The 27099-nt window shown below is 38.8% G+C and overlaps 1 protein-coding gene across 1 annotated transcript; it reads right to left on the bottom strand.

Annotated features, from left to right (window-relative positions):
- Window positions 1-16155: 16155 nt before the first annotated feature.
- Window positions 16156-16977, bottom strand: LOC116883404 (40S ribosomal protein S6-like). The gene has a single exon (XM_032884527.1). It carries the CDS (start codon window positions 16936-16938, stop codon window positions 16228-16230), a length of 711 nt encoding a protein of 236 aa, XP_032740418.1. The 5' UTR covers window positions 16939-16977; the 3' UTR covers window positions 16156-16227.
- Between the last annotated feature and the right edge of the window lie 10122 nt (window positions 16978-27099).

The following is a 27099-nucleotide window of genomic DNA, read 5'->3' as shown; positions in this document are numbered from 1 at the left end:
CGTCTTGGCAAGAAAACAAAGAGAAGAAAAGCACACAAACATAACACATCCAAGTATGAATATAACAGGAAGCAATAATCACTATTCCTTAATATCTCTCAACATCAATGGCCTCAACTCCCCAGTAAAAAGACATAGATTAACAAACTGGATACGCAACGAGGACCCTGCATTCTGCTGCCTACAGGAAACACACCTCAGAGACAAAGACAGACACTACCTCAGAGTGAAAGGCTGGAAAACAACTTTCCAGGCAAATGGTCAGAAGAAGCAAGCTGGAGTAGCCATTCTAATATCAAATAAAGTCAATTTTTCAACTAAAAGTCATCAAAAAAAGAAAAGGAAGGACACTTTATATTCATCAAAGGAAAAATCCACCAAGATGAACTCTCAATCCTAAATATCTATGCCCCAAATACAAGGGCACCTACATACGTAAAAGAAACCTTACTAAAGCTCAAAACACACATTGCACCTCACACAATAATAGTAGGAGACTTCAACACCCCACTCTCATCAATGGACAGATCATGGAAACAGAAATTAAACAGAGACGTAGACAGACTAAGAGAAGTCATGAGCCAAATGGACTTAACGGATATTTATAGAACGTTCTACCCTAATGCAAAAGGATATACCTTCTTCTCAGCTCCTCACGGTACTTTCTCCAAAATTGACCATATAATTGTCAAAAAACGGGCCTCAACAGGTACAGAAAGATAGAAATAATCCCATGCGTGCTATCGGACCACCACGGCCTAAAGCTGGTCTTCAATAACAATAAGGGAAGAATGCCCACATATACGTGGAAATTGAACAATGCTCTACTCAATGATAACCTGGTCAAGGAAGAAATAAAGAAAGAAATTAAAAACTTTTTAGAATTTAATGAAAATGAAGGTACAACATACCCAAACTTATGGGACACGATGAAAGCTGTGCTAAGAGGAAAACTCATAGCGCTAAGTGCCTGCAGAAAGAAACAGGAAAGAGCATATGTCAGCAGCTTGACAGCACACCTAAAAGCTCTAGAACAAAAAGAAGCAAATACACCCAGGAGGAGTAGAAGGCAGGAAATAATCAAACTCAGAGCTGAAATCAACCAAGTAGAAACAAAAAGGACCATAGAAAGAATCAACAGAAACAAAAGTTGGTTCTTTGAGAAAATCAACAAGATAGATAAACCCTTAGCCAGACTAACGAGAGGACACAGAGAGTGTGTCCAAATTAACAAAATCAGAAATGAAAAGGGAGACATAACTACAGATTCAGAGGAAATTCAAAAAATCATCAGATCTTACTATAAAAGCCTATATTCAACAAAACTCGAAAATCTGCAGGAAATGGACAATTTCCTAGACAGATACCAGGTACTGAAGTTAAATCAGGAACAGATAAACCAGTTAAACAACCCCATAACTCCTAAGGAAATAAAAGCAGTCATTAAAGGTCTCCCAACCAAAAAGAGCCCAGGTCCAGACGGGTTTAGTGCAGAATTCTATCAGACCTTCATAGAAGACCTCATACCAATATTATCCAAACTATTCCACAAAATTGAAACAGATGGAGCACTACCAACTCCTTCTATGAAGCCACAATTACTCTTATACCTAAACCACACAAAGACCCAACAAAGAAAGAGAACTTCAGACCAATTTCCTTATGAACATCGACGCAAAAAAATACTCAACAAAATTCTGGCAAACCGAATCCAAGAGCACATCAAAACAATCATCCACCATGATCAAGTAGGCTTCATCCCAGGCATGCAGGGATGGTTTAATATCTGGAAAACCATCAACGGATCCATTATATAAACAAACTGAAAGAACAAAACCACATGATCATTTCATTAGATGCTGAGAAAGCATTTGACAAAATTCAACACCCCTTCATGATAAAAGTCCTGGAAAGAATAGGAATCCAAGGCCCATACCTAAACATAGTAAAAGCCATATACAGCAAACCAGTGGCTAACATTAAACTAAATGGAGAGAAACTTGAAGCAATCCCACTAAAATCAGGGACTAGACAAGGCTGCCCACTCTCTCCCTACTTATTCAATATAGTTCTTGAAGTTCTAGCCAGAGCAATCAGACAACAAAAGGAGGTCAAGGGGATACAGATCGGAAAAGAAGAAGTCAAAATATCACTATTTGCAGATGATATGATAGTATATTTAAGTGATCCCAAAAGTTCCACCAGAGAACTACTAAAGCTGATAAACAACTTCAGCAAAGTGGCTGGGTATAAAATTAACTCAAATAAATCAGTAGCCTTCCTCTACACAAAAGAGAAACAAGCCGAGAAAGAAATTAGGGAAACGACACCCTTCATAATAGACCCAAATAATATAAAGTACCTCGGTGTGACTTTAACCAAGCAAGTAAAAGATTTGTACAACAAGAACTTCAAGACTCTGAAGAAAGAAATTGAAGAAGACCTCAGAAGATGGAAAGATCTCCCATGCTCATGGATTGGCAGGATTAATATAGTAAAAATGTCCATTCTGCCAAAAGCGATCTACAGATTCAATGCAATCCCCATCAAAATACCAATCCAATTCTTCAAAGAGTTAGACAGAACAATTTGCAAATTCATCTGGAATAACAAAAAACCCAGGATAGCTAAAACTATCCTCAACAATAAAAGGACTTCAGGGGGAATCGCTATTCCTGAACTCAAGCAGTATTACAGAGCAATAGTGATAAAAACTGCATGGTATTGGTACAGAGACAGACAGATAGACCAATGGAATAGAATTGAAGACCCAGAAATGAACCCACACACCTATGGTCACTTGATTTTTGACAAAGGAGCCAAAACCATCCAATGGAAAAAAGATAGCATTTTCAGCAAATGGTGCTGGTTCAACTGGAGGTCAACATGTAGAAGAATGCAGATCGATCCATGCTTATCACCCTGTACAAAGCTTAAGTCCAAGTGGATCAAGGACCTCCACATCAAACCAGACACACTCAAACTAATAGAAGAAAAACTAGGGAAGCATCTGGAACACATGGGCACTGGAAAAAATTTCCTGAAGAAAACACCAATGGCTTATGCTCTAAGATCAAGAATCGACAAATGGGATCTCATAAAACTACAAAGCTTCTGTAAGGCAAAGGACACTGTGGTCAGGACAAAACGGCAACCAACAGATTGGGAAAGATCTTTACCAATCCTACAACAGATAGAGGCCTTATATCCAAAATATACAAAGAACTCAAAAAGTTAGACCAAGAGGGAGACAAATAACCCTATTAAAAATGGGGTTCAGAGCTAAACAAAGAATTCACAGCTGAGGAATGCCGAATGGCTGAGAAACACCTAAAGAAATGTTCAACATCTTTAGTCATCAGGAAATGCAAATCAAAAACAACCCTGAGATTTCACCTCACACCAGTGAGAATGGCTAAGATCAAAAACTCAGGTGACAGCAAATGCTGGCGAGGATGTGGAGAAAGAGGAACACTCCTCCATTGTTGGTGGGGTTGCAGACTGGTACAACCATTCTGGAAATCAGTCTGGAGGTTTCTCAGAAAATTGGACATTGAACTGCCTGAGGATCCAGCTATACCTCTCTTGGGCATATACCCAAAAGATGCCCCAACATATAAAAAGACACGTGCTCCACTATGTTCATCGCAGCCTTATTTATAATAGCCAGAAGCTGGAAAAAGAACCAGATGCCCTTCAACAGAGGAATGGATACAGAAAATGTGGTACATCTACACAATGGAATATTACTCAGCTATCAAAAACAACGAGTTTATGAAATTCGTAGGCAAATGGTTGGAACTGGAAAATATCATCCTGAGTGAGCTAACCCAATCACAGAAAGACATACATGGTATGCACTCACTGATAAGTGGCTATTAGCCCAAATGCTTGAATTACCCTAGTTGCCTAGAACAAATGAAACTCAAGACGGATGATCAAAATGTGAAGGCTTCACTCCTTCTTTAAAAGGGGAACAAGAATTCCCTTGGCAGGGAAGAGAGAGGCAAAGCTTAAAACAGAGACTGAAGGAACACCCATTCAGAGCCTGCCCCACATGTGGCCCATACATATAGAGCCACCCAATTAGACAAGATGGATGAAGCAAAGAAAAGTGCAGACCGACAGGAGCCGGATGTAGATCGATCCTGAGAGACACAGCCAGAATACAGCAAATACAGAGGCGAATGCCAGCAGCAAACCACTGAACTGAGAACGGGACCCCCGTTGAAGGAATCAGAGAAAGAACTGGAAGAGCTTGAAGGGGCTTGAGACCCCATATGAACAACAATGCCAAGCAACCAGAGCTTCCAGGGACTAAGCCACTACCTAAAGACTATACATGGACTGACCCTGGACTCTGACCTCATAGGTAGCAATGAATATCCTAGTAAGAGCACCAGTGGAAGGGGAAGCCCTGGGGCCTGCTAAGACTGAACCCCCAGTGAACAAGACTGGGGGGGGGGGGGGGAATGGGGGGGGGGGGGGGGGGGGGAACACCCATAAGGAAGGGGGGGAGGGAAGGGGATGTTTGCCCGGAAACCGGGAAAGGGAATAACACTCGAAATGTACATAAGAAATACTCAAGTTAATAAAAAAAAAAAAAAAAAAAAAAAAAAAGATCCCTAATCTTTCCTCTGCCTTACACTCCCATTCCTCTCCCCAATTAATTCTCCCTTTCCATTATTCTCCCTTTCCTTTATATCTTCTGTATTCTATTGTCCTCCTCAAGATGTTTCTTCTCCCTCCATACCAATGGCTTCTTTCTGGTCTCCTGGATGTTACAGGTAGGCCACATTGAGTAAAAAAAAATATAAATATTTGACCATAAATCTACATAAGAGCTTCATAAGACATTTCTGAGACTGGTGACTTGTCTTAGGACTTTACTGCTGTGAACAAACACCATGACCAAGGCAAGTCTTATAAAGAATTTAATTTGTGCTGGCTTCCAGGTTCAGAGGTGGGAACATGGCAGCATTTAGGCAGGCATGAGCTGAGAGTTCTGTGTCTTCATTTGAAGGCTGCTTGTGGAAGACTGACTTTCAGGCAGGCAGCTAGGCTAAGGATCTTAAGCCCACACCAACAGTGACACACCTACTCCAACATGGCCACACCTCCTAATAGTGCCATTCCCTGGACCAAGCATATACAAACTATCACATGATCTAATTCAGTATAATATTTTCCAGTTACATCAATTTACCCATAAAGTCTGTAATTCTCTTTATAGCTAAGTAAAATCCCATTGTATGTTGGGGCTGTTTTCTCATTATCTATCATCAGTTGATGGATATCTAGGATGTCTTCATATTCTAGCTATGGTGAATAGAGTGAGTATGAACATATATATACACACACATATATATGAAATATATGCCCAGAAGTGGTAGAGTTGGGTTTCATGGTGTATACATATATACACATATATATACACTCATGTAAAATATATGCACAGAAGTAGATCTATTTCTAGTTTTCTGAGGAATTACCACACTGATTTCCACAGTAGTTGCACTAGTTTGTACTCCCACCAACAGTACATGAAGGTTCCCCATTCACCCCATTCTCACCAGTATGCATTGTCTTTTGTTTCATAATTTGGTCATAATATGAAATCTTAAAGTGGTTTTAATTCTTATTTCTCTGATGACTAAGGATAAACACTTTTTAAAAATATTCTGTAGGCATTTTAATTTCCTCTGAGAACTCTGTTAAGCTGTGTAGCCCATTGTTTGGGTTTTGGTTTTTGTGACATTCAGCTTTTTTAGTACCTTGTATATTGTACACAATAATCTTCTGCCAGATGTGTAACTGGCAAAGACATTTTTTCCCATTCTGTAGTATTCTTCTTCAGTTAACAGTTGCCTTTTGCAGTAGAGAACCTGTTTTGTTTTGGTTTTTTTTTTTTTTTCTTTTTTAATTTCATGAGGTCCTACTTGTTAATGGTTGGTCTTGTTTTGAGCTTGACCAGAGTTCTATTTAGAGAGCCGTCCTGTTTCTATATCATGAAGTCTACTCTTTGCTCTTTGTTCTAAAAGTTTAAAAGTTCAAGGTCTATCATGGATGGAGATCTTTAATCCTATTATGCAGAATAAGATAGAGGGATCAAGTTTTATTCTGCAAAGTTACCACATTTTTTCAACATAATCCATTATTTTCTTCTACAATATTTGTTGCTTTTGTTTTTTTAACACTGCTATAGGTGTGTGAACTTATATCAATACCCTTAGTCCTACTTCATTGATTAGTATGTATGCTTTTTCACCAAAATTATGTTGTTTTTACTACTATGGCTCTGTAGTATAATAGGATATGAGAGGTAGTGATATCTCTATCAGCATTTTTATTATTCAGGATAGTTTTAACTCTCTGAGGTATTATTAATTTTAAGATTGTTTTCAACTTCATTCTTGTTTTTGTTGTTTTAATCAGGATTGCATATACTTCCAACAGAACTCAGAGTAATCAAGCTAGATCGGACCCAGAGGCCTCTTTTTTGAAAAATAGCTCTCATAGTACTGGAAGGTACTGGGGTTATTTGAATGAAAATGGTTCCCATGAACTCATAGGGTGTGGCATTCATTAGGGGTTGCTTTGTTGGAGTAGGTGCACCTTTGTTGGAGTAGGTGTGGCTTTGGTTGGAAGAAGTATGTCACTGGAGGCAGGCTTTGAAATTTTAGACGCTCAAGACAGGCTTAGTGGTTTACTGTCTTTGCTTGCTGCCTGTGGACCAGGTGTAGAACTCTCAGCTACCTCTCTAGTACCATGTCTGCTGCATGCTACCATGCTTCCCACAATGTTGATAATGGACTATACCTTGAAACTGTAAGCCCCCAATTAAATGTTTTTTCTTTATAAGAGTCACTGTGGTCATAGCATTTCTTGACAGAATAAAACCCTAAAACAGATACTATGCAAGTTGCCAATAATCCCATACAGCTGTGATCTCAACAAACCACAAGAATTAGCAAAGCAAAATATCCCCAAAGTTACAGTAGTGATACTTATATCTGGCAACAATCAACAACTATTTAATTGGACTTAAACTTCACATAATAGGAGGAAATTCATGTCTAGTTCTGTAAACCTAGACAACTGCCCATGCCTGGTGAGGCCATGGAACCTAGAAGATAGCCAACTACTGCCACTTTTTCAAGTAGTATAATTGCTAATTGTATTCTTTGTTTGTTTATTTAAGTCAGGGTTTCTCTTTGTAGAACTGGCTATTTTTGAGCTCAGAAATCTACCTGACTCTGCCTTCTAAGTGCTTGATTAAAGGCATTTGCCACCACACCTGGATTTATGGCTGTATTCTTAATATTTGAACTTATACCTAATATATATTCTTATACTAATAAGTGTAGCTCTCACCTCTCATGAAAATAAAAACAAATAAATAAAATTTAAACAAAAAAAACTTCTTCCTGTAGCAAATGGAGACCATTACAGAAAGTCACACTGTTTAAAATGCAGAGAAAAACAGACCTTGGGGTGCCCAGCACCAAGAAATACAATACAACCCCTACACCTCAGTTTCAAAGAACATCACAAAGGAAAAATGAGAAAGATTGTAAGAGCCAGACAACCAAGATGGCAGCTCTAAGACTGTCTATGTAAGACAGGAAAGCTGCATGTATGAACTCTCAACAATATGGTTACCTAAACAAGACTTGAACAATGACAATACTAGTTAGGTGCCTATGTGGATGATCTCACAAGACTTCACCCTTAGATGAAGAGATACAGACAATTAATAGCTGCTAAGAGAGGGAGAATCACCCTTCCCAAAAGATGAACTCCTTAATCAATTACCCAATACCAAGCAGTCAGACCTAAGAACATACACATATGAGCAACAGTAAATGGATTAACGAGGTTGTGGTTATATATGCATATGTAACAATAATAAAGGAAAAGAAGCCATGAATTTGAGAGTGAGTTGGGGGGAGAGGGGGGAATGGGACAAGTTATAGAAAAGACACTAAGAGTAGGAAATTATGTAAATATAACACACATTAATGAAAACAATTTAACTAATACCCCATGTCTTAATGTGCTTCCTTACAGAATACAGCATTTTACCATTCCTTAGAGGATCTTGAGTCTTCCTGTCAAAATGGTTTTATCTAGGAGGAAATTGCTATACATCATGTGCAAATAAACACACTTTGACATCTTACTTTCTTATTTTTATCCGTTTCTTTTCTTATCTTATTGCTTCGGCTAAAATGTCAATCATATTAAACAGGTGTACAGAAAGCAGACACCCTTGTCTTGCCCCTATGTTTGTAAAAATGTTTCACATTTTTTCTCTGTTCACTATGATGTTGGTAGCAGGCTTGTTGTGTGATATCTTTGCTAGATTGAGATATAGGCCCTATAACCCTAGATACTGCAGAACCTTTATTCTGAAACGATGTTGAATTTTGTCATCAAAGGCCTTTTTGGCATCTAAGAGATAACAATGTAGTTTCTAACCTTGAATCTGTTTATGTGGTGGGTTACATTTTTATTGATTTCCATTTGTTGAACCATTCCTGCATCTCTGATGAAGCCAAACTACCATTAATAGATAATCTTTTGTGTACTTTTGATGTCTATTAGCAATTATTATATTAAGAGTTTCTGTTTTTAAGTTCCCTGATAAGATTGGCCTATATTTCTCTTTCCTTTTGTTGGGTCTTTGTCTGATATTCAATATCAATGTAATGCTGGTTCCATGAAATGAATTTGAAGGCTATTCTTACTTTTCCTTTTTTACACTACAAATTGATGAGTGCTGGTGTTATGGCTTCTTTGTAAATGAGGTAGAATTCTATTCTGAACCTGTATGTGCCTAGACTCTTTTCAGTTAGAAGACACTGCTTTTCTTTCATTTGTTATTGCTCTCTTGCTCTTTTTAAATTCTTTACTTCCCCGATTTAACATTGTACAACCACCATTTTTAGTAGAACATAGTTTTCTTTTCCTCCTAAGCAGGGTTTCTCTGTGTAGCCCTGGCTGTCATGGAACTCTGCAGACCAGACGGACCTCACACTTACAGAGATCATCCTGACTCTGTGCAGGGTGGTGGACCATGGGAGGAAACCTGGTAAGTTTGAGCTAAGGCTTGAAACCCCAGGGACTCTGAAGGGACAGCAGGAGCTTTACCTGCTCCCAGCACCCAGAGGCCCTCATAGAGAGAATTGTGGCCACCAGTCACGTAGGGGCAGCCCCCCAAATCTCTCCACATGTAGATGAGGCATCCCTAACATCTTAAACCAAGCCATTAGGAAGTCAGACCACAACCCACCCCAAAACTGTATATAAGATCATATCCAGAAGGAATAAAGGTGCATGAGAATTATTCCATTGTCTGAAAGCATCTGTCACAAGAGCTATAACACTGCCTGGGAAGCAAATGCTCTCCCAAAGCTTTTACCACCAGAAACTCTCCTGCATTCCACTTGCTGGCTAGCCAGCCCCTCCTCCCCAACCAGTACAGCATCAAGCAACAGAGGCAATTCCCCCTATCTGCACATGCCCTTTCCCCTTTGCTTGAACCCTCCCACCTGGCCAGGCCAGAGATTTCTGTGGATAGCCATTGATACACAGACTGGAACCTCTGCCTCCTGACTGTTGAGATTAAACATGTGCCCTACAAATGCTATGATAGAACACAGATTTTTAAAGTAAATCCTTATTTTAAGTTTTAAAAGTAAAATTCTAGTCACCCATTCTCTTCCAGTGGTGGCTTAAATCCTAGTAGGGTTGGAAAATCTTTTTCCTCAGAAGTACTGGTGCTTAGAGCCAGAGCCTCTATCTCAAGTTTTCATCTGAGGGTTAGGTATTCAATGTGCTAGCTTGGGCCTCCTGCCTGCCTCTGAATCTTCCACTGTGAGTTGTGGAACTCTTCACATGCTTGTGGACACAACCTGGGGTCAGTTCAGTCCATGCTCTGGCTTAGTAGCTTCCTCTAAAGTCACTGAAGGATGTGGAATTCCTCTACAACCTTAGTCCTCACTCCTGTTCACTCTCTGGACCTACAGCACCCACTGGAGCTGCTGGGATATGGGAACTTTACACAAACTTATAGATCTAACCTTTCATCCTACTTTTTAAGCAACAAAACAAAAGCTTCCATATTTTCAATGATTTTCAAATTGTACTTACTTATGTATGTTCATGTGTACATGTGTGCTCATGTGTATATGAGTATATATATATGTACATTTACATAGATGTTCTGTGCCACAGGGAACATGTGGATATTAGAAGACATTATGTGGAAATCAGTTTCCTCACTTCACCATACAAGTTCCAGCTATCAAATTCAGATCATCGGGGCTGGGGAATAAGTGTCTTTGCCCAAGGAGCCACTTTACTGTGCCACATATTCAGATTTAATTTCTATTATAACATTTTTCTAATTTTGTCTTCAAGTTTACTCATTATTAGAAAGTTGTTTTTCTTTTTTAAAAAGATTCTTTCTTTTCCTCTCAATGATATTTTTTTCACATTCTTTTCTTTTTATTATTTTTTATTTATCCTTTTTTCTCCTCTCCTTTCCCCTGCCTCTCCCTCATTCATTATCTCATTCATTTGCTACTTAAATACATATCCTAAAAAATTTAAAATTCCTAACCCATTCCATGCTAATTCTTCTGTTTTCCATTTTACAATGTTTCATAATATTAATAATATATTATTGGATTTCAATTGATTTTCTACACTTTGCATGGTTTGATAACATTAAAGACACTTCCAGTTTGCTGTTAGCAAGGCTATTAACTAAAAATGTACCCAGATCAACCTGAAAGTGATATACAAACCAAAAGATGCGCAGATCACAATGAAGAAGCACAGAAATTCGAGAAAGCTGAGCAACAGAACTCCTCCAACAAATCACAACTCCTTAAATACTGCACTCAAAAACGCTGAGGTAGTGCTGGCTGTGGTAGTGCACACTGTCAATTTCAGCACTCAAGAGGCGGAGGATTTTTGAGTTCCAGGGCAGCCTGACCTACAGAATGAGTTTTGGGATAGCTAGAGCTACATAGTGAGACCCTGTTTCAAAAGAAAAAGAAAGAAATAGAAAGGAAAGGAAAGGAAGCAGAAGAATGCAATCTAGAACATAAAGAAGAAATTCTGCAGCATAGAGAAAAGTGCGGGAAATGGATGAGAAAATAAAGACTGTGGATCAACTTATTGGGAACATGGAGGGAAAAAGCTCAGAAAGGAGACTGAAACTTTGAAAGAAATAAAAAAAAAGAACTGTTGAGATTTAAAAGTGTTAATGGATGAAATAGAAAATACTTGACCAGGTGAAACAAAAACAAAAAACAAAAAACAAAACAACAACAACAAAAAAAAGGTATTGGGAATGGAGGACAAAGCATAAACAATTGTTTACATGTTTTCTAAGAACTTGTGTATTCAATCAATAGACCGAAGGTAAGACTACACAGGATAAAAGGAGGTGAGGTAAAAACTAAACTTAAGTTGTATCCACTGGAGCAATAGTGGTCTGATAGTTATAGTGGTAACAATCAGCATTATGATTGCATGTGAGGCCTGTTGCACAGAAAGTTTTATACCTTGTACTATAAACCTGGAAGAAAAGCTCATAACTGGGGAAAACATAGACTGTAGTATAGGCTAGGATCCACAAATAAGGGAGAATATATGAGCTTGCCTGCTTGCCTGCTTGCTTCATTTCTGAGTTTTGAGTGACTTCAATTATTACTATACATTCTAAGCCTATCGGGGCTTTTAAAATTTTCTAATGGAATAATAAGCCATTTTGTATTGCTATCGTAGACCACATTTTTATTATCTATGCATCTGTTGATGGGTATCTAAGTTGGTTCCGTTTCCTTGCTATTATAGATAGAGCAGTAATAAGCAAGATTGTGCAAATAGTGCTTTGGTAGGATATGGAGTTCTCTGGGTATATGCCCCGGAGTGAAGTAAATGAGTCATAGGGTAGTTCTCTGCTGTTTTGAGGAACCTCTAAACTGATTTCCGTGATTTAGATCATTTCCACCCACACAAGCAGTAAATGAGAATGCACCTTTCCCTGTATCCTCTCCAAAATTTATTGTTACATTCTTTGATGATAGCCATTCTTCCCAACATAAGGTAATATTTCAAAGTCATTTTAATTTTCATTTCTATTATGATTACAAAAGTCAAACACTGTAAAATAATTATTAGTTATTTGCATTTTTTCTTTTGGAAGCTATCTGCTTAATGCATTACCCAATGTGTTGATTAGCACTTTGATTTCCTCACTATCTAATTTCTTCCATGCCTTATAAATTCTGTATATTAGCCTCAGAAGTATACCAGAAATACCTGGTAAGGATTTTCTCCCATTCTGTGGGCTGTCTACTCTTGTGATCGGTTCCTTTGCTGTGCATACACATTCTAACTTTTATGTAATCCCATCTGTTAATATTAGGAGCTAGTCTGCCTGGCTGCATATCTGCTCTAGAACATAATGGGGATCCCCCCTCTGTATTTTCCCAGGGTAGGAAACATCAGAATTTGGGACAATTGATGCTGTTCCTAGTTCCCTGTGTACCTAGGTGCTGTTGGTGTAATGCTGGGAGTCAGAATGAGGAGTCCCTGGACTATGCTTCCCCTCACGGTGCCCATGCAACAGGCAGAAAGGGGAAAACAGAGGCAAGGATGGGGGTGAAACCTGGTTTGATTCCAAATGAGTGCCAAGAGTAAGAAGAAGCTGGAAGAGAGAAGACCTTCTCTAGGAGATTTAGACAGAGCTCTTTATGATGAAGACCCCTTCTCCCCTAGCTGAGTGATCCTTGATGAAGAGACAGTCCTTGCCTATTCAATTTGCTTTTTTGATGGCAAATGTGAATGCATACGCCTTACTCAGGGTGAACCAGAGATTAAATATATTTTGCAGGAAAGAACGCCCAGGAAGAAAAACCCATTTCTGAACCCTTGGAGCCTATCTAGATACCTCAGTAGCATAGAGTACTCCAGGTTTTTATGCTACATAACTGATTGCCATGGTTCTCACTGGGGTGCTGTGGTTATGTGTTCCAGGTAGACAGAGAGTGGCTCCACTCCTATCATCATCAATTCTGATATTCACAGGGTTTGGGCTCATTCAGCCTTACTAGATCTTCTGTCTGGTGTTATGGACCACTTGCCTCACACTAGTCCTGTGCTATTGGAGTGCTGTTCAGAAAGCTCTTGCCTACTCCAGTGTCTAAAAGAGTAATTTCTATATTTACATCTATTAGTTCCAGTATTTCAGGTTTTAAACCAAATTTCATCCCCTTCAAGTTAACTTTTTGAACAAGGTACAAAGTGCAGATCTAATTTCATCTTTTGCAAATAGATATCTAGTTTGCCAGCATTACTTATTAAAAAGACTTTTTCTATGTATGTATGTATGTATGTATGTATGTATGTATGTATGTATTTGCCTACTTTGTCAAAAATTAGTTTCTAAATTAAGAAACCCTTCAAATGTCCTAACCCTAGTTTCCTAAATCTCAGAATCCTGTCCTTCAAAAAAGCATGAAGGTAGTTTCCCTCCTCTAGAAGCTGGCAACTCTATTGCAATAGGCCCCGAGAAAAGCAATTTAGTTCAAGTATGAGACAAAGACCAAAATAGTGATCATGAATATGTTCAAAGACCTTAACATGGGGATTCATAAATATCTCAATAGAGAGCATTAAATGAAAACAATTTAATGAAATAATGAAAACAATTCAAGCTGTGAAAATGGAATTTAACAACAACAGAAATAAAAACAAAATAGAATCACAAAAGAAAAGGCAAACTGGATATGAAAAACTCAAGATTTCAAACAAAAACCTCAGAGGCAATCCTCACCAAGAGATTATATGATGTAGAAGAAAGAATTTCATATCTTAAAGACAAGGTAGAAAACATGGATAGCTCTGGAAAAGAAAATGTTAGATCTAAAAATGTCTAGGCATTTCAGGAAATTGAGAAATCATGAAACAACTAAATCTATGAATAATGGTGTATAGAGGAAGGAGAAGAAAATTAGGTCATAGGTACAGATTTATAATGAAATCATAGAAGAAAAAATTACAATCTAAAGAATGAGTTGCCTAAGTAGGTTCAAGAAGCATACAGAATACCAAATAATCAGGACCAGAAAAGAAATTTTCTGGAACCCATAATAATCAAAACATTAAATTTATAGAACAAAGAAATTATATGACCAAGTTACCTAAAAGCAGACCCATTAGACTACCATCTGACTTTTTAATGGAGCCTCTGAAAGCCAGAAGGGCCTGAACAAGTTCTGAGAGACCATAGATAACAGCCCAGACTGTTATACCCAGCAAAACTATCAATCACAATCCACAGAGAAAGATAAACATTACACAACAAAACCAAATTTCAACAATTTCTGTCTATCTATCCCATTCTACAGAAGGCTCCAAAGAGAAACTGAAGGAGTGTATCCATATCAAAGAGGTTACAAAATATAAATAATCTAAAAACAGTAAATCAAAGTGTAGGAGATATCCATATCACCACAACAAAATAATAGGAATCAATAGCACTACTCCTAAATGACTCTCAATATTAATGGTCTCAATTCTCCAATAAAAAGACACAGACTAACATATTGGATTAGAAAACTAGATTCATCTTTCTGTTGCCTCCAAGAAATCCATCAAGGATAGACATTAATTTACAGTAATGATTCTCAACCTTCCAAATGCTGTGACCCTTTAATACATTTCCTCATGTTATCATGATCCCTAACCATACTACTTCATATCTGAAAATGTGCTATTGCTATGAATTATAATGTAAACATCTGTGTTTTCTAATTGTCCTAGGTGACCCCATGGCTGGTTCTTTCTAGGGTAAAGGGATGAAACAGTTCTTCCAAGCAAATGATACCAAGAAGCAAGCAGATGTAGCCATTTCTATATCTAACAAAACAAACTTCAAACCAAAACCAGTCAGAATAGAGAGGGGATAACACTACAAAATTATTAAAAGAAAAGTTAATAATAAACTGAAATATAAATGGCTTCAACTCACCAATAAAAAAATATTCAAACCAGAGAGATGGATTTAAAAAGTAGTTTCTTCTACATGTCTTCAAGAAATATACCTCACTGGTAAAGATACCCACTGGCCAAGGACCATGTAGTAGCATAGAATTTATAAAGCAAATAGAAGCTAAAAACCACCTGACATAGCTATTTTGAATGAAATTCAATAAACCCCAAATTAAAACTATGCAGAAGAGAAATGATTAATGAAACAGTTCACTGAAAATATATAATAATTATAAATATGTACTAAATGTTTGGATTCTCAAGTTCATAAAGAAAACTCTAATGAACTTAAAAAGTTGAGAAAGTTCTGGCTACAAATAAAAAACAGCTATAGACCAATTTCCCTGATGAACATAGGTGCAAAAATTCAATTAAAACTTTTGCAAACCAAATTCAAAGCTACATTGTTAAGATTACATACCATAGACAAGCTGATTTTATTCATGTAATGCAAGGATGATTCACCACACCAAAATTGATAAATACAATACAGTATATAAAAGGTCTTAGAGAAATCACAGAATCATACCAAGAACAGATCTCAACATTGTAAAGGCATTACTTAACAAATCGTGTAGCCAAAATTATCCTAAAGGGGAAAATCTGTTTCCTTTAAAACCTAGAATGAGCCAAGAGTGCCAATGCTCTCCTCTCACATTGGACGAGTCCTCAAAGTCACAGTGACAGCAATAAGACAAAAGTAAAAAAATGAAAGGGATGCAAATCAAAAGTCAAATTATCCCTATTTGCACACCATGTAATTCTATACTTAAAAGATTCCAGCAGAAAACTCTTAGGTCTGATAAATTCTTTCAGCAAAATATTATGATACAAAATCAGTTGCCTTTCTATGTACCCACAACAAACTTTCTATATTTATTCTATGGGGCCAGCATAATATCAAAATCAAAACCTAACATTAACAGACAAATTGAGACTTTTTTCACAAATGTTGATGCAAAATTTTTTTTTCTCTTTTTTTCGGAGCTGGGGACCGAACCCAGGGCCTTGTGCTTGCTAGGCAAGCGCTCTACCACTGAGCTAAATCCCCAACCCCGATGCAAGAATTCTTTTTTTTTTTCAAGGTCTCGTTATTTATTTGTTACTCTTTAAAGACTTATTTTTGACTGGACTCAGATTTAGCAGTAGAAGCTCTCAGTGAGGACAGCCTATGTCTCTTGGCAATCTGTTCCTGGCACTTTCTTTGGCTTCCTTCATTCTCTTGGCCAAAAGTTTAACATATTCTGCAACCTCCTCCTTGTTTTTCTTAGTGCGTTGCTTCTTCAGAGCAGTACGTCTGCGTTTGTGTTGCAGGACACCGGGAGTAACAAGACCCTGAATCTTGGGCACTTTGGTCCTGGGCTTCTTACCTTCTTTGTTTAAGGGCTTTCTGACAACATACTGGCGGACATCATCTTCTTTGGAGAGATTAAAAAGCTTTCGAATTCTACTAGCTCTTTTAGGTCCCAACCAACGAGGCACAGTAGTATCTGTCAGTCCCGGAATATCCTTCTCTCCTTTTTTTACAATAACCAAGTTGAGAACACTCAGGTTGGCATCCACAATGCATCCGCGAACAGACTTGCGCTTCCTCTCTCCAGTTCTCCTTGGTCTATAACAAGAATGCCCCTTACTCAACAGCAGGCACACTCTGCCGTGGGTCAAAACGCCTTGCTTCATGGGAAAACCTTGTTTGTCATTCTCACCGCTGACCCGGACCACAAAACCCTTCCACTCTTCACCAAGCGCATCAGCAGCTACTTCTGTGGCCATGTGCTTCTTATAGAACGTACGAAGCTTGCGTTCGTCATCCACTTCTATGAGTTTCTGACAGCCAGTGGCAGGGAAGGAGATATTCAGCTTCATCTTGACACAGCCGACAGCCTAGGAGGCGTCACGAAAAAGAGGCCCGACTTCCGATGCAAAAATTCTTAACAAATTGTTTTAATATGGACTCCAGTCATACATATAAAGGAAAAATTGCAATGGTACTCTGGAAATGCACAATTAATTTCATATTTACATTAGAAAATTTTCTCCTAGCGTAAAAAATGCCTGAGATAAATAAACTTACACTCATGAAAGATATGATTTAGCCCAGGGTTTCAGAGGTCCAGTCCATCGTAACTTGGTCCTTGGTGCTTTGAGCATATGGTAGAACAGTGCACAGTGGTGGCAGCATGTGTTAAAAGAGGCCTGCCTTACCTCATGGTGACAGAAAGCAAAGGGCCATAGTGCCAATACTTCCTTAAGGGGTGTCCTTGTGACCTAACTCTGTTATACTAGGTTGTACCTTCTAAAGGCTTCACTATCTCCCAGTAGCATCCACATACTGATGATCGTATCACATGAACCTTTGAGAACCCCTCACCCAAACAATGGTAATACTAAGAAAATCAATTCATATAAAAAGTAAAAATATTGTGTTCAGGTGAAGCAAAGACTCACCTTTAATAGATGCAACGTTTATCTTGATTTTATTAAGCATACTTGCAATCAAATAGACTCCTTTAATTTAATAATTAAGAATAATATCATAATTAAAGTAATTGAATTATTTAGATGCCTTACTTTTAAAATATCAAAAGTAAAACCTGGTGTGGGGGGTGTGGGAGCAGAGGGACTGTAAGGAGAAACAGCCAAGTGAAGGACTGTATTCAGATTGCTCTGCATCAAACATTTCTCAATGAACCAAATATCTTGGAAATATTTTAATATATTCATATTTAAATAGATCAATCATTTCTTTTAATGACAAGATCAAACCCAAGTAAATATGCCATGAGTTTCATCTTCATTACTGAGAGATTCAGATTACTTTCAGTCATATACGAATATCAATATCTGCAACGAACATCTTTATATGACTTTCAGTGATGTACGAAAAGAGACACAGGTACATCTCTGAGAGAGATTGTCGGGTTACCAGAATCTGTGTACACCCCAACAGTGTGTTTGAAAGACCCCCTCCTCTCTTTCTCTTCCTCCCCTCCCCTTTGGTTTTTTGTTTTTGTTTTTTGTTTTTTGTTGTTGTTGTTGTTGTTTTTTGTTGTTGTTGTTTTTTGAGAAAGGGTTTCCTGGGACTCACTCTACAGATAAGTTTGATCTGGTACTCACAGATCTGCATTCCTCTGCCTCCTGGGGCTGCTGGGATGGCCACTTTGTTGAGAACTTGATTTTTGAAATTCACATTCATGCTCTATATTATTTTATGTTTTGGTCTTTGTCAGTTGAATATATAAAATCATTCTCTGGTTTAAATTTATATTTCTTTTGTTAAAAGTGAATACTCATCTTTATTGCATCTTATCTTTATAAATATTTTTTTCCTGAGAACTGTTTATTTATATACTCCCCCACTTATATTTGGAATAGATCATACATTTTTTTGGATCAGAAGTCAAAAGTTCCAAGTTAGAATAATACAATTTATAAAAAGTGATTCAATTCAAATTTCTCTACCACTCCATCTTCCCACTGCCCAGTACCCTTTCTCATAATTAGCCAAGTCTATTACTTTTCCACATTTGTTTCCAAAGAAATTGATGCATAAGCACGAAAATATTTTCATGTGTTTATGCCTATATGTGTTTCCCTTTGTTTCCCCTCAACTGGTAGCTCATTACATACATTCTTCATTTTTTTGTTTTGTTTGTTTTGTTTTTAAATAAAGTTTTTCTGAAGACTTTTGAAGCTTTCCCCAATTCCACCTGACCAAGTGTAAGCAAGTAACAAGCACCATAATTCTCACTGATTAAGTACAGCCAGGGAGGCTCCAGCTCGGAGTAGGAAGAAACAAGGAGAAAGAGGTCTGTTTCTAAGACTTGTTGTTCACAAGCCTCTGCCCCGAAGCTATTTCTTCCCACAAGAAACCTCAAGGCGGATAAACATCCCCTCCCAGGGTGCTGAGAAAAGCAAACAGCAGATGTGCAGCCATGGTCTGAACACATCCAGAGCGGGTACTGCACAGACCTTGGGGAATTAGGCTGCCGTAAGATGAAGGATGGTCCACACAGAGGCCACATGAGTGTAATTCACAGTTGGCACCGCGAGGCAGACAGCAAAGCAGAAATGGAGCTCTGGCCCTATGAGCTGCTGGCCCTCTTTCGGGGTACAAGTTGATGCCATGTCAAGAATGAAAAGGCCAAACAAGCCAGGCACATGTTGAGGTGGTGGGACACGGAAAACCAAAAGAAGCCAACGACCCTAAAGCAGAGGCCTGGAGACAGACACTGAGGGTGGGGCTGAGTCCCACGAGAGCACACTAACAGACATGGCCTCTGGGCACTGTGACTAACCAGGAAAGACGAGTGATTAAACAAGATCCTACCTGTACTCTGCATATTGTAATTAGCTTTGTGCATGTTTAAATTAATTAGGAGATAGATTTATATGTGCCTTGCTCATAGCATCATTGCTTCTGTTTGACTCAAACCCCTCCCCCTTTCTTTTTGTCAATATCTGTAATCAAGGAACCTCATAGTTGCTGAAGAATGGAAATTTCTAAACACCCAACTGGTTGTCCAGATGTGGTCACAGTAGGAATAGGTTTACCTTAGCTCCTGCAGTTCTATTCTTCACACCAGGATCAACATTAAGTCCCTCTGAGATTCCAAACAAAGAAGCCTGGGACAAGTGGTATAGACCCTAGTCTTAGAAATTCAGTCTAGTGTGGAAAGGAGAAATAACTGAACAAGTGCTTCATTCCAGTACAAAATATTGCAATGAAAATAATAACCGTGTACCTTAGCAGTACATGGGAAGTTCTCAGTAAAAGATTCCCCAAGGAAAGGATGTTTGGGCAAGATGGACTCAAAGGGATTTCTAGGGATTATCTAGATCTAGATCATCTAGATAATCTAGGGATTATCTTGGTAGAGAGGTGAAGGCAAGCATTTCTGGCTCTGGGACCATTGTGCATATAGATACCGTCAAATGGAAAAAACGACTCAGAAGTTTATTGCTACTGAGGCAAGGCAGCAAAGAGGAGCGAGAGAAGATATGGGCAATGTCAAAGCTGCTAGCACTGAGAAATGCACATTTTACAATCCTCATGAGTTTGACTGAAAGGAACTCACAGAGTATTCATCTAAGAGATCATCGGCGGTCACCAGGATCATCGGGATGAATCGCACAGTTCATCCAAGACCTGAGATAGGATAATGCACGCCCTGGCACTTTCACACCAAGACCAGAAAGGAATACTCCCTCACGCTCTTGCCATTTTCTACTGCTTCTCAGCCAAGGGAGGGAAGGACAAATTTATCACAGTACAAGGGTGTCCTGGCATTTAGGAAGTGGAGCCCAGGGGATCTGCTGTACATTGGACCATTCATAAGAAATCACACAACAGAGCTAGTCAGTTCAAATACTAATGGGGCTGAGTTTAAAAAATCTGCCGTTCAAAGTTAGAATATTTCCCCACAAAAGGATCGTGTATTACAGCTATACTGTGCAATGGTGCTGGCTTTCTTAAGTCTAATCTTCCCATCACTCACCTCTGGCTTCTTTTCCTTTATTATCCTTGACTTTCATTTCAATACCTACCTCAGTAACAAAACACTTTTCCTCAAACTCTTCTCCTCCTGGTGCTCTTTAGTTTCCATAACACTGCCTGCATTTCTCAAATTCACCCTCATACTTGTAAATTTATCTTTACTACAAAGTAAACATGGTGGCCAGGTTTTGTGTATCCAGAACTCAGATTCCCATCATCCTTGAGTCAGTGTCCTGCTCCAACTTGCACTCCTACATGGTGGAAAGTAGCTTCCAATATTTTAGTTGGTAGCTAAAAAGCTTCCTTGAAAGTCCCATTACATGCGAGCCTGTTCAAATTTAGTGTATTCATGATGATTATTTTGAACCGTCATTTGATTGAATCAATAAACAGCTACAGCTTTAATGAGGCACTTTTTTTTAAAATGTGTGTATTAGAGCTTTTGAGGAAAATTAACTGAGAGGGTAGACCATTTTTTTGGATTTGAATGGCACCATTACATATGGTAGACTCCTAGAATGAATAAAAGGGAAGTAAAAGAATGAACTAGCTTAGCACAGAATCCCACTGTCTCTGTTTGTGGATCCTATGCAATGTGAGCCTGCAGCCTTGAGCATGTACCACTACAGAGACTCCTTATGACTCCTGCCATGATAGACTGCATCCCATCAAACTACTAGCCAAAATAAAACCTCCCCTAAAGTTGATTGTGTTAGCTATTTAGTCATAGCAATAGGACAAGTAACTAATACAGTGTTTAAGGACAGGTTGTTGTTTTGAGACAGAGTCTCTTTAAGTAGCTGAGTCTGGCATTCAAATCTCGTTACCCTTCCTGAGCCTCCAGAGTGCTGGGCTTACAGACACATGGCACCACATCTGGCTTAACTATTCTTGTTTACACTCAGGTGACAATGACTGTTACTTTCAATGCCCTTCTTTCTTTTTAACATCGCTACATTTTACAGTGGCCACATCTCACACACCAGGGAGCTCTTGGTACCCACGACTTATTCTTTTCTTCCTGTCAGTCCAAGCCCATATTTCTCAAATGAGTTGGACAGTCAGAGACCCTTCCCTGGGATGTGATATTAAATGATGCATAGGGTTTAGCATTCCCACTGGTCACTGTAACAAACACAACTTGGGATATGTTGGCTTTTATATATTCCTAACATATGGAAGGAGGAAAAGCTGGAAAAGCTAGTTTTTTAAAATAGGATTATGGAAGAGATAAGAAAATTATATTTAATGGATATTAATACACACCAGAATGAAGCTAGACTCTTTGTGATGGTTTGTATATGCTTGGCCCAGAGAATGGCACTATGGGCTTTAAGACCCTCATCCTAGCTGCCTGGAAGTCAATATTCTGCTAGCAACCTTCAGATGAAGATGTAGAACTCTCAGCTCCTCCTACACCATGCCTGCCTGGATGCTGCCATGCTCCTGCCTTGATGATAATGGACTGAACCTCTGAACATGTAAGACAGCCCCAATTAAATGTTGGCTTTATAAGAGTAGCCCTGGTTATGGTGTCTGTTTACAGCAGTAGAACCCTAACTAAGACAGAAGTGGGTACCAGGAGTAGAGTATTGCTGTGATAGGCCTGACCATGCTTTTCTTTGGAAGGATGTGGATTTGGGGACTTTAGATTTGGAAAGCTTTAGATTTGGACTTTAGATTTGGGATGCTTTAAATGGGGCTTAATGAGCTATCCTAGTAGGAATATGGAAACTTTGTTGCTGAGATTTCTACATCTTCATCTGAAGGCTGCTAGCAGGATACTGGCTTCCAGGTAGCTAAAATGAGGGTCTTAAAGCCCACACCCAGTGACACACCTGCTCCAAAAGGGCTACACCTTTTAATAGTGCCACTCCCTGGGCCAAGCATATACAAACTATCACACCATTCTTTACTCTATGCACAAAAGTTAACTCAAATGGATCAGAGCACTGAATCTAAATGCAAAGGTGGTTTCTAAAAATTCTTAAGACAAAATTATTGCAATAAATTTCTGAGACCTTGGAGTAGAAAACATTTTCTTGAATATTGCAACAAGAGCACAAACAACAAAAGAATAAGAGATTAAATGGATTGAGTTGTGTTTAAAGACTTTTATGCTTAAAGGACATCCAAAAGTTAAAACACAACCCAGAGATTGTAACAAAACATTTGTAAATCATGTATCTGACAAGGGAGCTGCATCCAGAATATATCTATTACTCTTATATCTTGACAATAAAAAACAACCTGACTGAAAAATTCCTAAAGGCTCTGACTAAAAAACTTTGCTGGCTATAACATGCTATGAAAACTGATTGTTTACCAAAGTTAAGAGGCAGAGTAATGAGGCCTCTGATGATTAGTCCAAATTGTCACTTTGATGGGTTCTAGAATCATCCAGAGAGAAGCCTTTGAGCATGCCTGTGAGGAACTGGTTAGCTTCTGAGAATGCTTGTGATATCCGTATTAGGTTAGTTAAGGTGAGAAGACTCCTGAACACTCCATGGACTGGAGCCCCAAACTGAATTAAAAGGGGAAAAACAGATGAACAGAAGCATTTATCACTCTCTGCTTCCTGACTGTGGATGCTAATGGACTTGGCTGACCCAATTTGCTACAGCCATGACTGCACCACCATGGTGGACTATGAACTAGAATGAACCCTGTCCTCCTTATGTGACTTTTGTCAGATGTTATGTTACAACAGCAGTTATATTTGACCACCTAGTTTAGAAAACTTCTTCCAGGGTTTCTTCATCAGGAAAAGGTGTCTGCAGATACATTTTCATTCATTTGAATTATTTCTGTGATTTGACAGCCAGTCAGATGTTTGCCTATGCTATAGATGGTCCACAAAGCTATCTATGATGAGCAAAATGAAGAAAGCATTTACTGAATGGGTCTTGGGTCAAATCAATATAAAGGGACTTAAAGTTTCAAAGACAAAACGATCTGAATAAACACAAAGATTATAAAATAACAACAACAACAATAATAATATACTAACCTCTCATGTCCAGAATATAATAGATAGACTAGAACTAGTAAGTATCTATGCTCAGTCTTTAGCCAAAACTTAAGAGATGAGTAAGAATTAGCCCAGAGAAAGAAAATACGGGGAGGGGGTTGGGGATTTAGCTCAGTGGTAGAGTGCTTGCCTAGGAAGTGCAAGGCCCTGGGTTCGGTCCCCAGCTCCGGGGGAGGAATCCTGGCCCGAGGGGACAGTATTGTGCCATAAACATATGAATAAAATTTAACAGAGTTTGTGGTCAGGAGTGAAACTCCAAAGGACTTCAGACTTTCCAGAAGAACCAAACATAGAGGTTTGCCATGACATAGAATAATAGTGTTACCATTAAGATGAAATTGATATTGCATGTGAATTAAGAAAGTATGGTCAAAGAAATTAAAAGGGAGTTAGACAATGATTTCAATAATTTTTTCCCAGGAAACGATAACAATCAGAACAAAGCTGGAACCATGGATCTAAAGACCATAAGCCTGATGCAAGACTCTGAGACGGTTTACTGCAGCAGGGCTGTCTTAAATAACCATGGGCTTGGACAATGCAGCAAGCATGAAAAGGAGGGATTTTCCCAGTTAAGACTATCCCTTTCCAGTAATTACTATAGGGGCATTTTAATTGAGATAACTCTTGTACAACAAAGCACATCTTCCCTCCCTGTAGATAGTGCTATTCATTTTCACTAGTGTTAGAACACACAGCACGATTCTTTCCCCTTCATCCCCAAACTTTCCTTAGAGCCTTCCTGCAATCACCATCTCTTCCTACCTCACTACTTCAGCCTTTTGCATTCGCTCTCTGTCCCTGTAGCTTTATTGCTTGGAATGTTGTAGAAATGGAACCATACAGTGTTTATTTGCTTGTGTACTCTTGAACGTGCCCACTTTCATCAGCAAAATGGATTTAACATACAGCCAGGATTATCGCATGCTTTGCCGGGTCCTTTGTTGTGTGTTAGGTTTTGGAAAGGGGATGGCGAAGGTTCAAGAGGGCACTGAGAATGGATTATTGGGGAACAAGGAGTTTAATAGAAGAGTTATTAAGCCATGGACAGACAGACAGAGAGGCAACAGTAAGGCGGGACCTAGAGGAGAAAGAAACTTGAGCACTTGGGGGAGAGGAGTGAGGCTCTTAGCCAAGCTCCCTGAAGATGGGGGAGGTTTCACAGCGAGAGCCTGGAGCCAGGGGCTTGGATTCCCTGGCAGGAGGCAGAGAAGGGGGTGGGGAGCGGGATGTGTCATGTGCCAATAATCCCTTTGATGTTAACTCACTTCCCAGGTAAGAAATAATGGCTAGGGGGGATTGTCTATTCACTAGGGACTCACAGACAATGTACCAGCAGGGTGCCTGTCGGAATCTGTGCGGCCACAGAGAATGCTGCAGCAGGTATGATGGCCTGTACAGGGCTAGACACTTCGCTTCTTACATTCCTAGAAGCACATCCATACAGTCAAGTCTTTTGTTTATGTACTTTTAAAAAAGAGAAAAAAACCTGAAAAATTATTTTACAGGAAAGAGAGGTAAACCGGAAGCAACAGTCGCCCTGTGGCTCATCCAGCCTTAAACAAGGACGAAAATGGGGGTGGGGTGAGGCCTCTTCTCTAGGCCCCCAGTGCAGAGGCTGGCATTTGCTTCCTCCCATCTGGAGGCCGCTATTGAATCCACGTGGAGTATAAACTGGACAAGATTCTGGGTGAGCTAGACAAGGATGCAGAGTAAAGAAGGGCCTGCTTATGGGTGGAATCAAAATCACATGATACGTCCGAAATCCATGGAGCGTTTGAATTGGAATTATTGACAGGAAAGGGTGGAAGACAAGAAGACATTTAGTTAGCTTCCAGTGTTTGGTGATTATGAATAAAGTTGCTACCAACACATATACACGTTTTCTCTAAGTAGAAATCTCATTTCTCTGGGTAAATGCTCAAGGAAGACTGGTGCTGCTGAGTAGTACAGTAGGAACATGTATGACTTTATAAAAACAGGCTTCCCAAAGGCTTATAATAGTTTGCAATGTTACAACAACAACCAGTTAGAACTGGTTGCTCAAGTCCCCCCCCCTTCTATTATTAGCACGTTTCTTTTGTTTGTTGTTCCTTGTGAGGTTATTGTTTTTAGCCATTCTCATAATGCCTCGTAGTACTTCCCTATGGTTTTATTTTGCATTCCCAGGATGCTAATTGTGCCCAGTGTCCCATCCTACAGTAATTAGCCATTCATGTTTTCTTTCTTCTTCCATATCTTCTCATAGTTTTTCAATTGGGTGGCTGGATTTTTTCTTTCTTTCTATCTTCCTCGATACCGAGTTTTCAGAATTGTTTATATGTCCTGGAAACAGAAGCCGTATCAGATATCTTGCTTATCAACACAGATGCATCCTCAGCTATGCATTGTTATAAAGTGGACTTACCCAGGCTTGTGTGGTCAGTCACTGGAAATGACCTCTTGATGTCACCAAGAGATAACCACTGGTGCCACATGACATAGTATTTTATAGCTAATTCCTTTAGTAAATAGGAGTATATATTGAAAACAATAAATATCCAGTGTAAGTTGTGTATTGTCGTTATCAAGCATTGTGTACTTCCACAATTATACAAGCTAAACTTCTCCATGTCTGACACCACAGTGGGCTTTTTCACACCAGCATTACTATAAACTCAAGTGTTTCTAGACAGTGTCATCATAACTATCTTGTCAGGATACTACAGGGCTGTTTCAGCTCATCATAATTTTAAGAAATCTCTGTCACGCATGAGGTTTACCATTGACTGAGATTTCAGGGTGCACACATGGCTGTCTTTTGTCCCTGTAAACTGTTTTTCATCCTGTCACTAGTCTTTGCCAGAGAATCAAAGTGTTTAATGCAGTTGGGGTCAAGTTCCCCCTTTTTCTTTGATGGATTATCATCCTGAGTCCATATCTTTGTCTAATGTAATATTTCAAAGACTTTGTCCCAAAATTTTTCCCAGTTGTTTTACAGTTGTAAGTTTTCATTTGTGTTTACACTCCGCCTTAGTTGGTTTTCATACATGATGCTGACAAAGTATCTTTTGACTAAGACCTGAAAACAGAAGCTTGCATTCTTAGGACAAATGCTTTCCCTATGAACTGACATAAGAAAAGTCTGCTTCAAACTTCCAGTGAACAGATCAAAAGTGGAAGAAATAACATTTGGCTAGGACTAGAACCTGCAGAAATACTTAAGAAGAATTTTAAAACAGCATATGGTTGGATTTCTTAAACATTTCTTGTTTATCGAAGTAGCCAGTGACTCTAGTTTTACCATTGTAGCTTGTTCTATGATTTCTATTAAAAAAAATCTTAGGATAAAATCTAAAATGAGATGACTCTTTAATTTTTGGTTTTTAAGTTCTCTAGTTTATGTTAGACTCTAGTGGTAAGTTTATCTTTCAAATGTACCCAAAGTTCTTCCTATAAATTATGGTAGTTAAACTTCTGATATTTCTCATAAAAATATAATGTGTTTTATTTTTCTGGT

Source organism: Rattus rattus, chromosome 14 (assembly GCF_011064425.1).
Source record: "Rattus rattus isolate New Zealand chromosome 14, Rrattus_CSIRO_v1, whole genome shotgun sequence".
NCBI lineage: Eukaryota > Metazoa > Chordata > Mammalia > Rodentia > Muridae > Rattus > Rattus rattus.
Note: the sequence above shows the minus strand (reverse complement) of the source record. Positions and strands in the feature narration are given on the sequence as shown.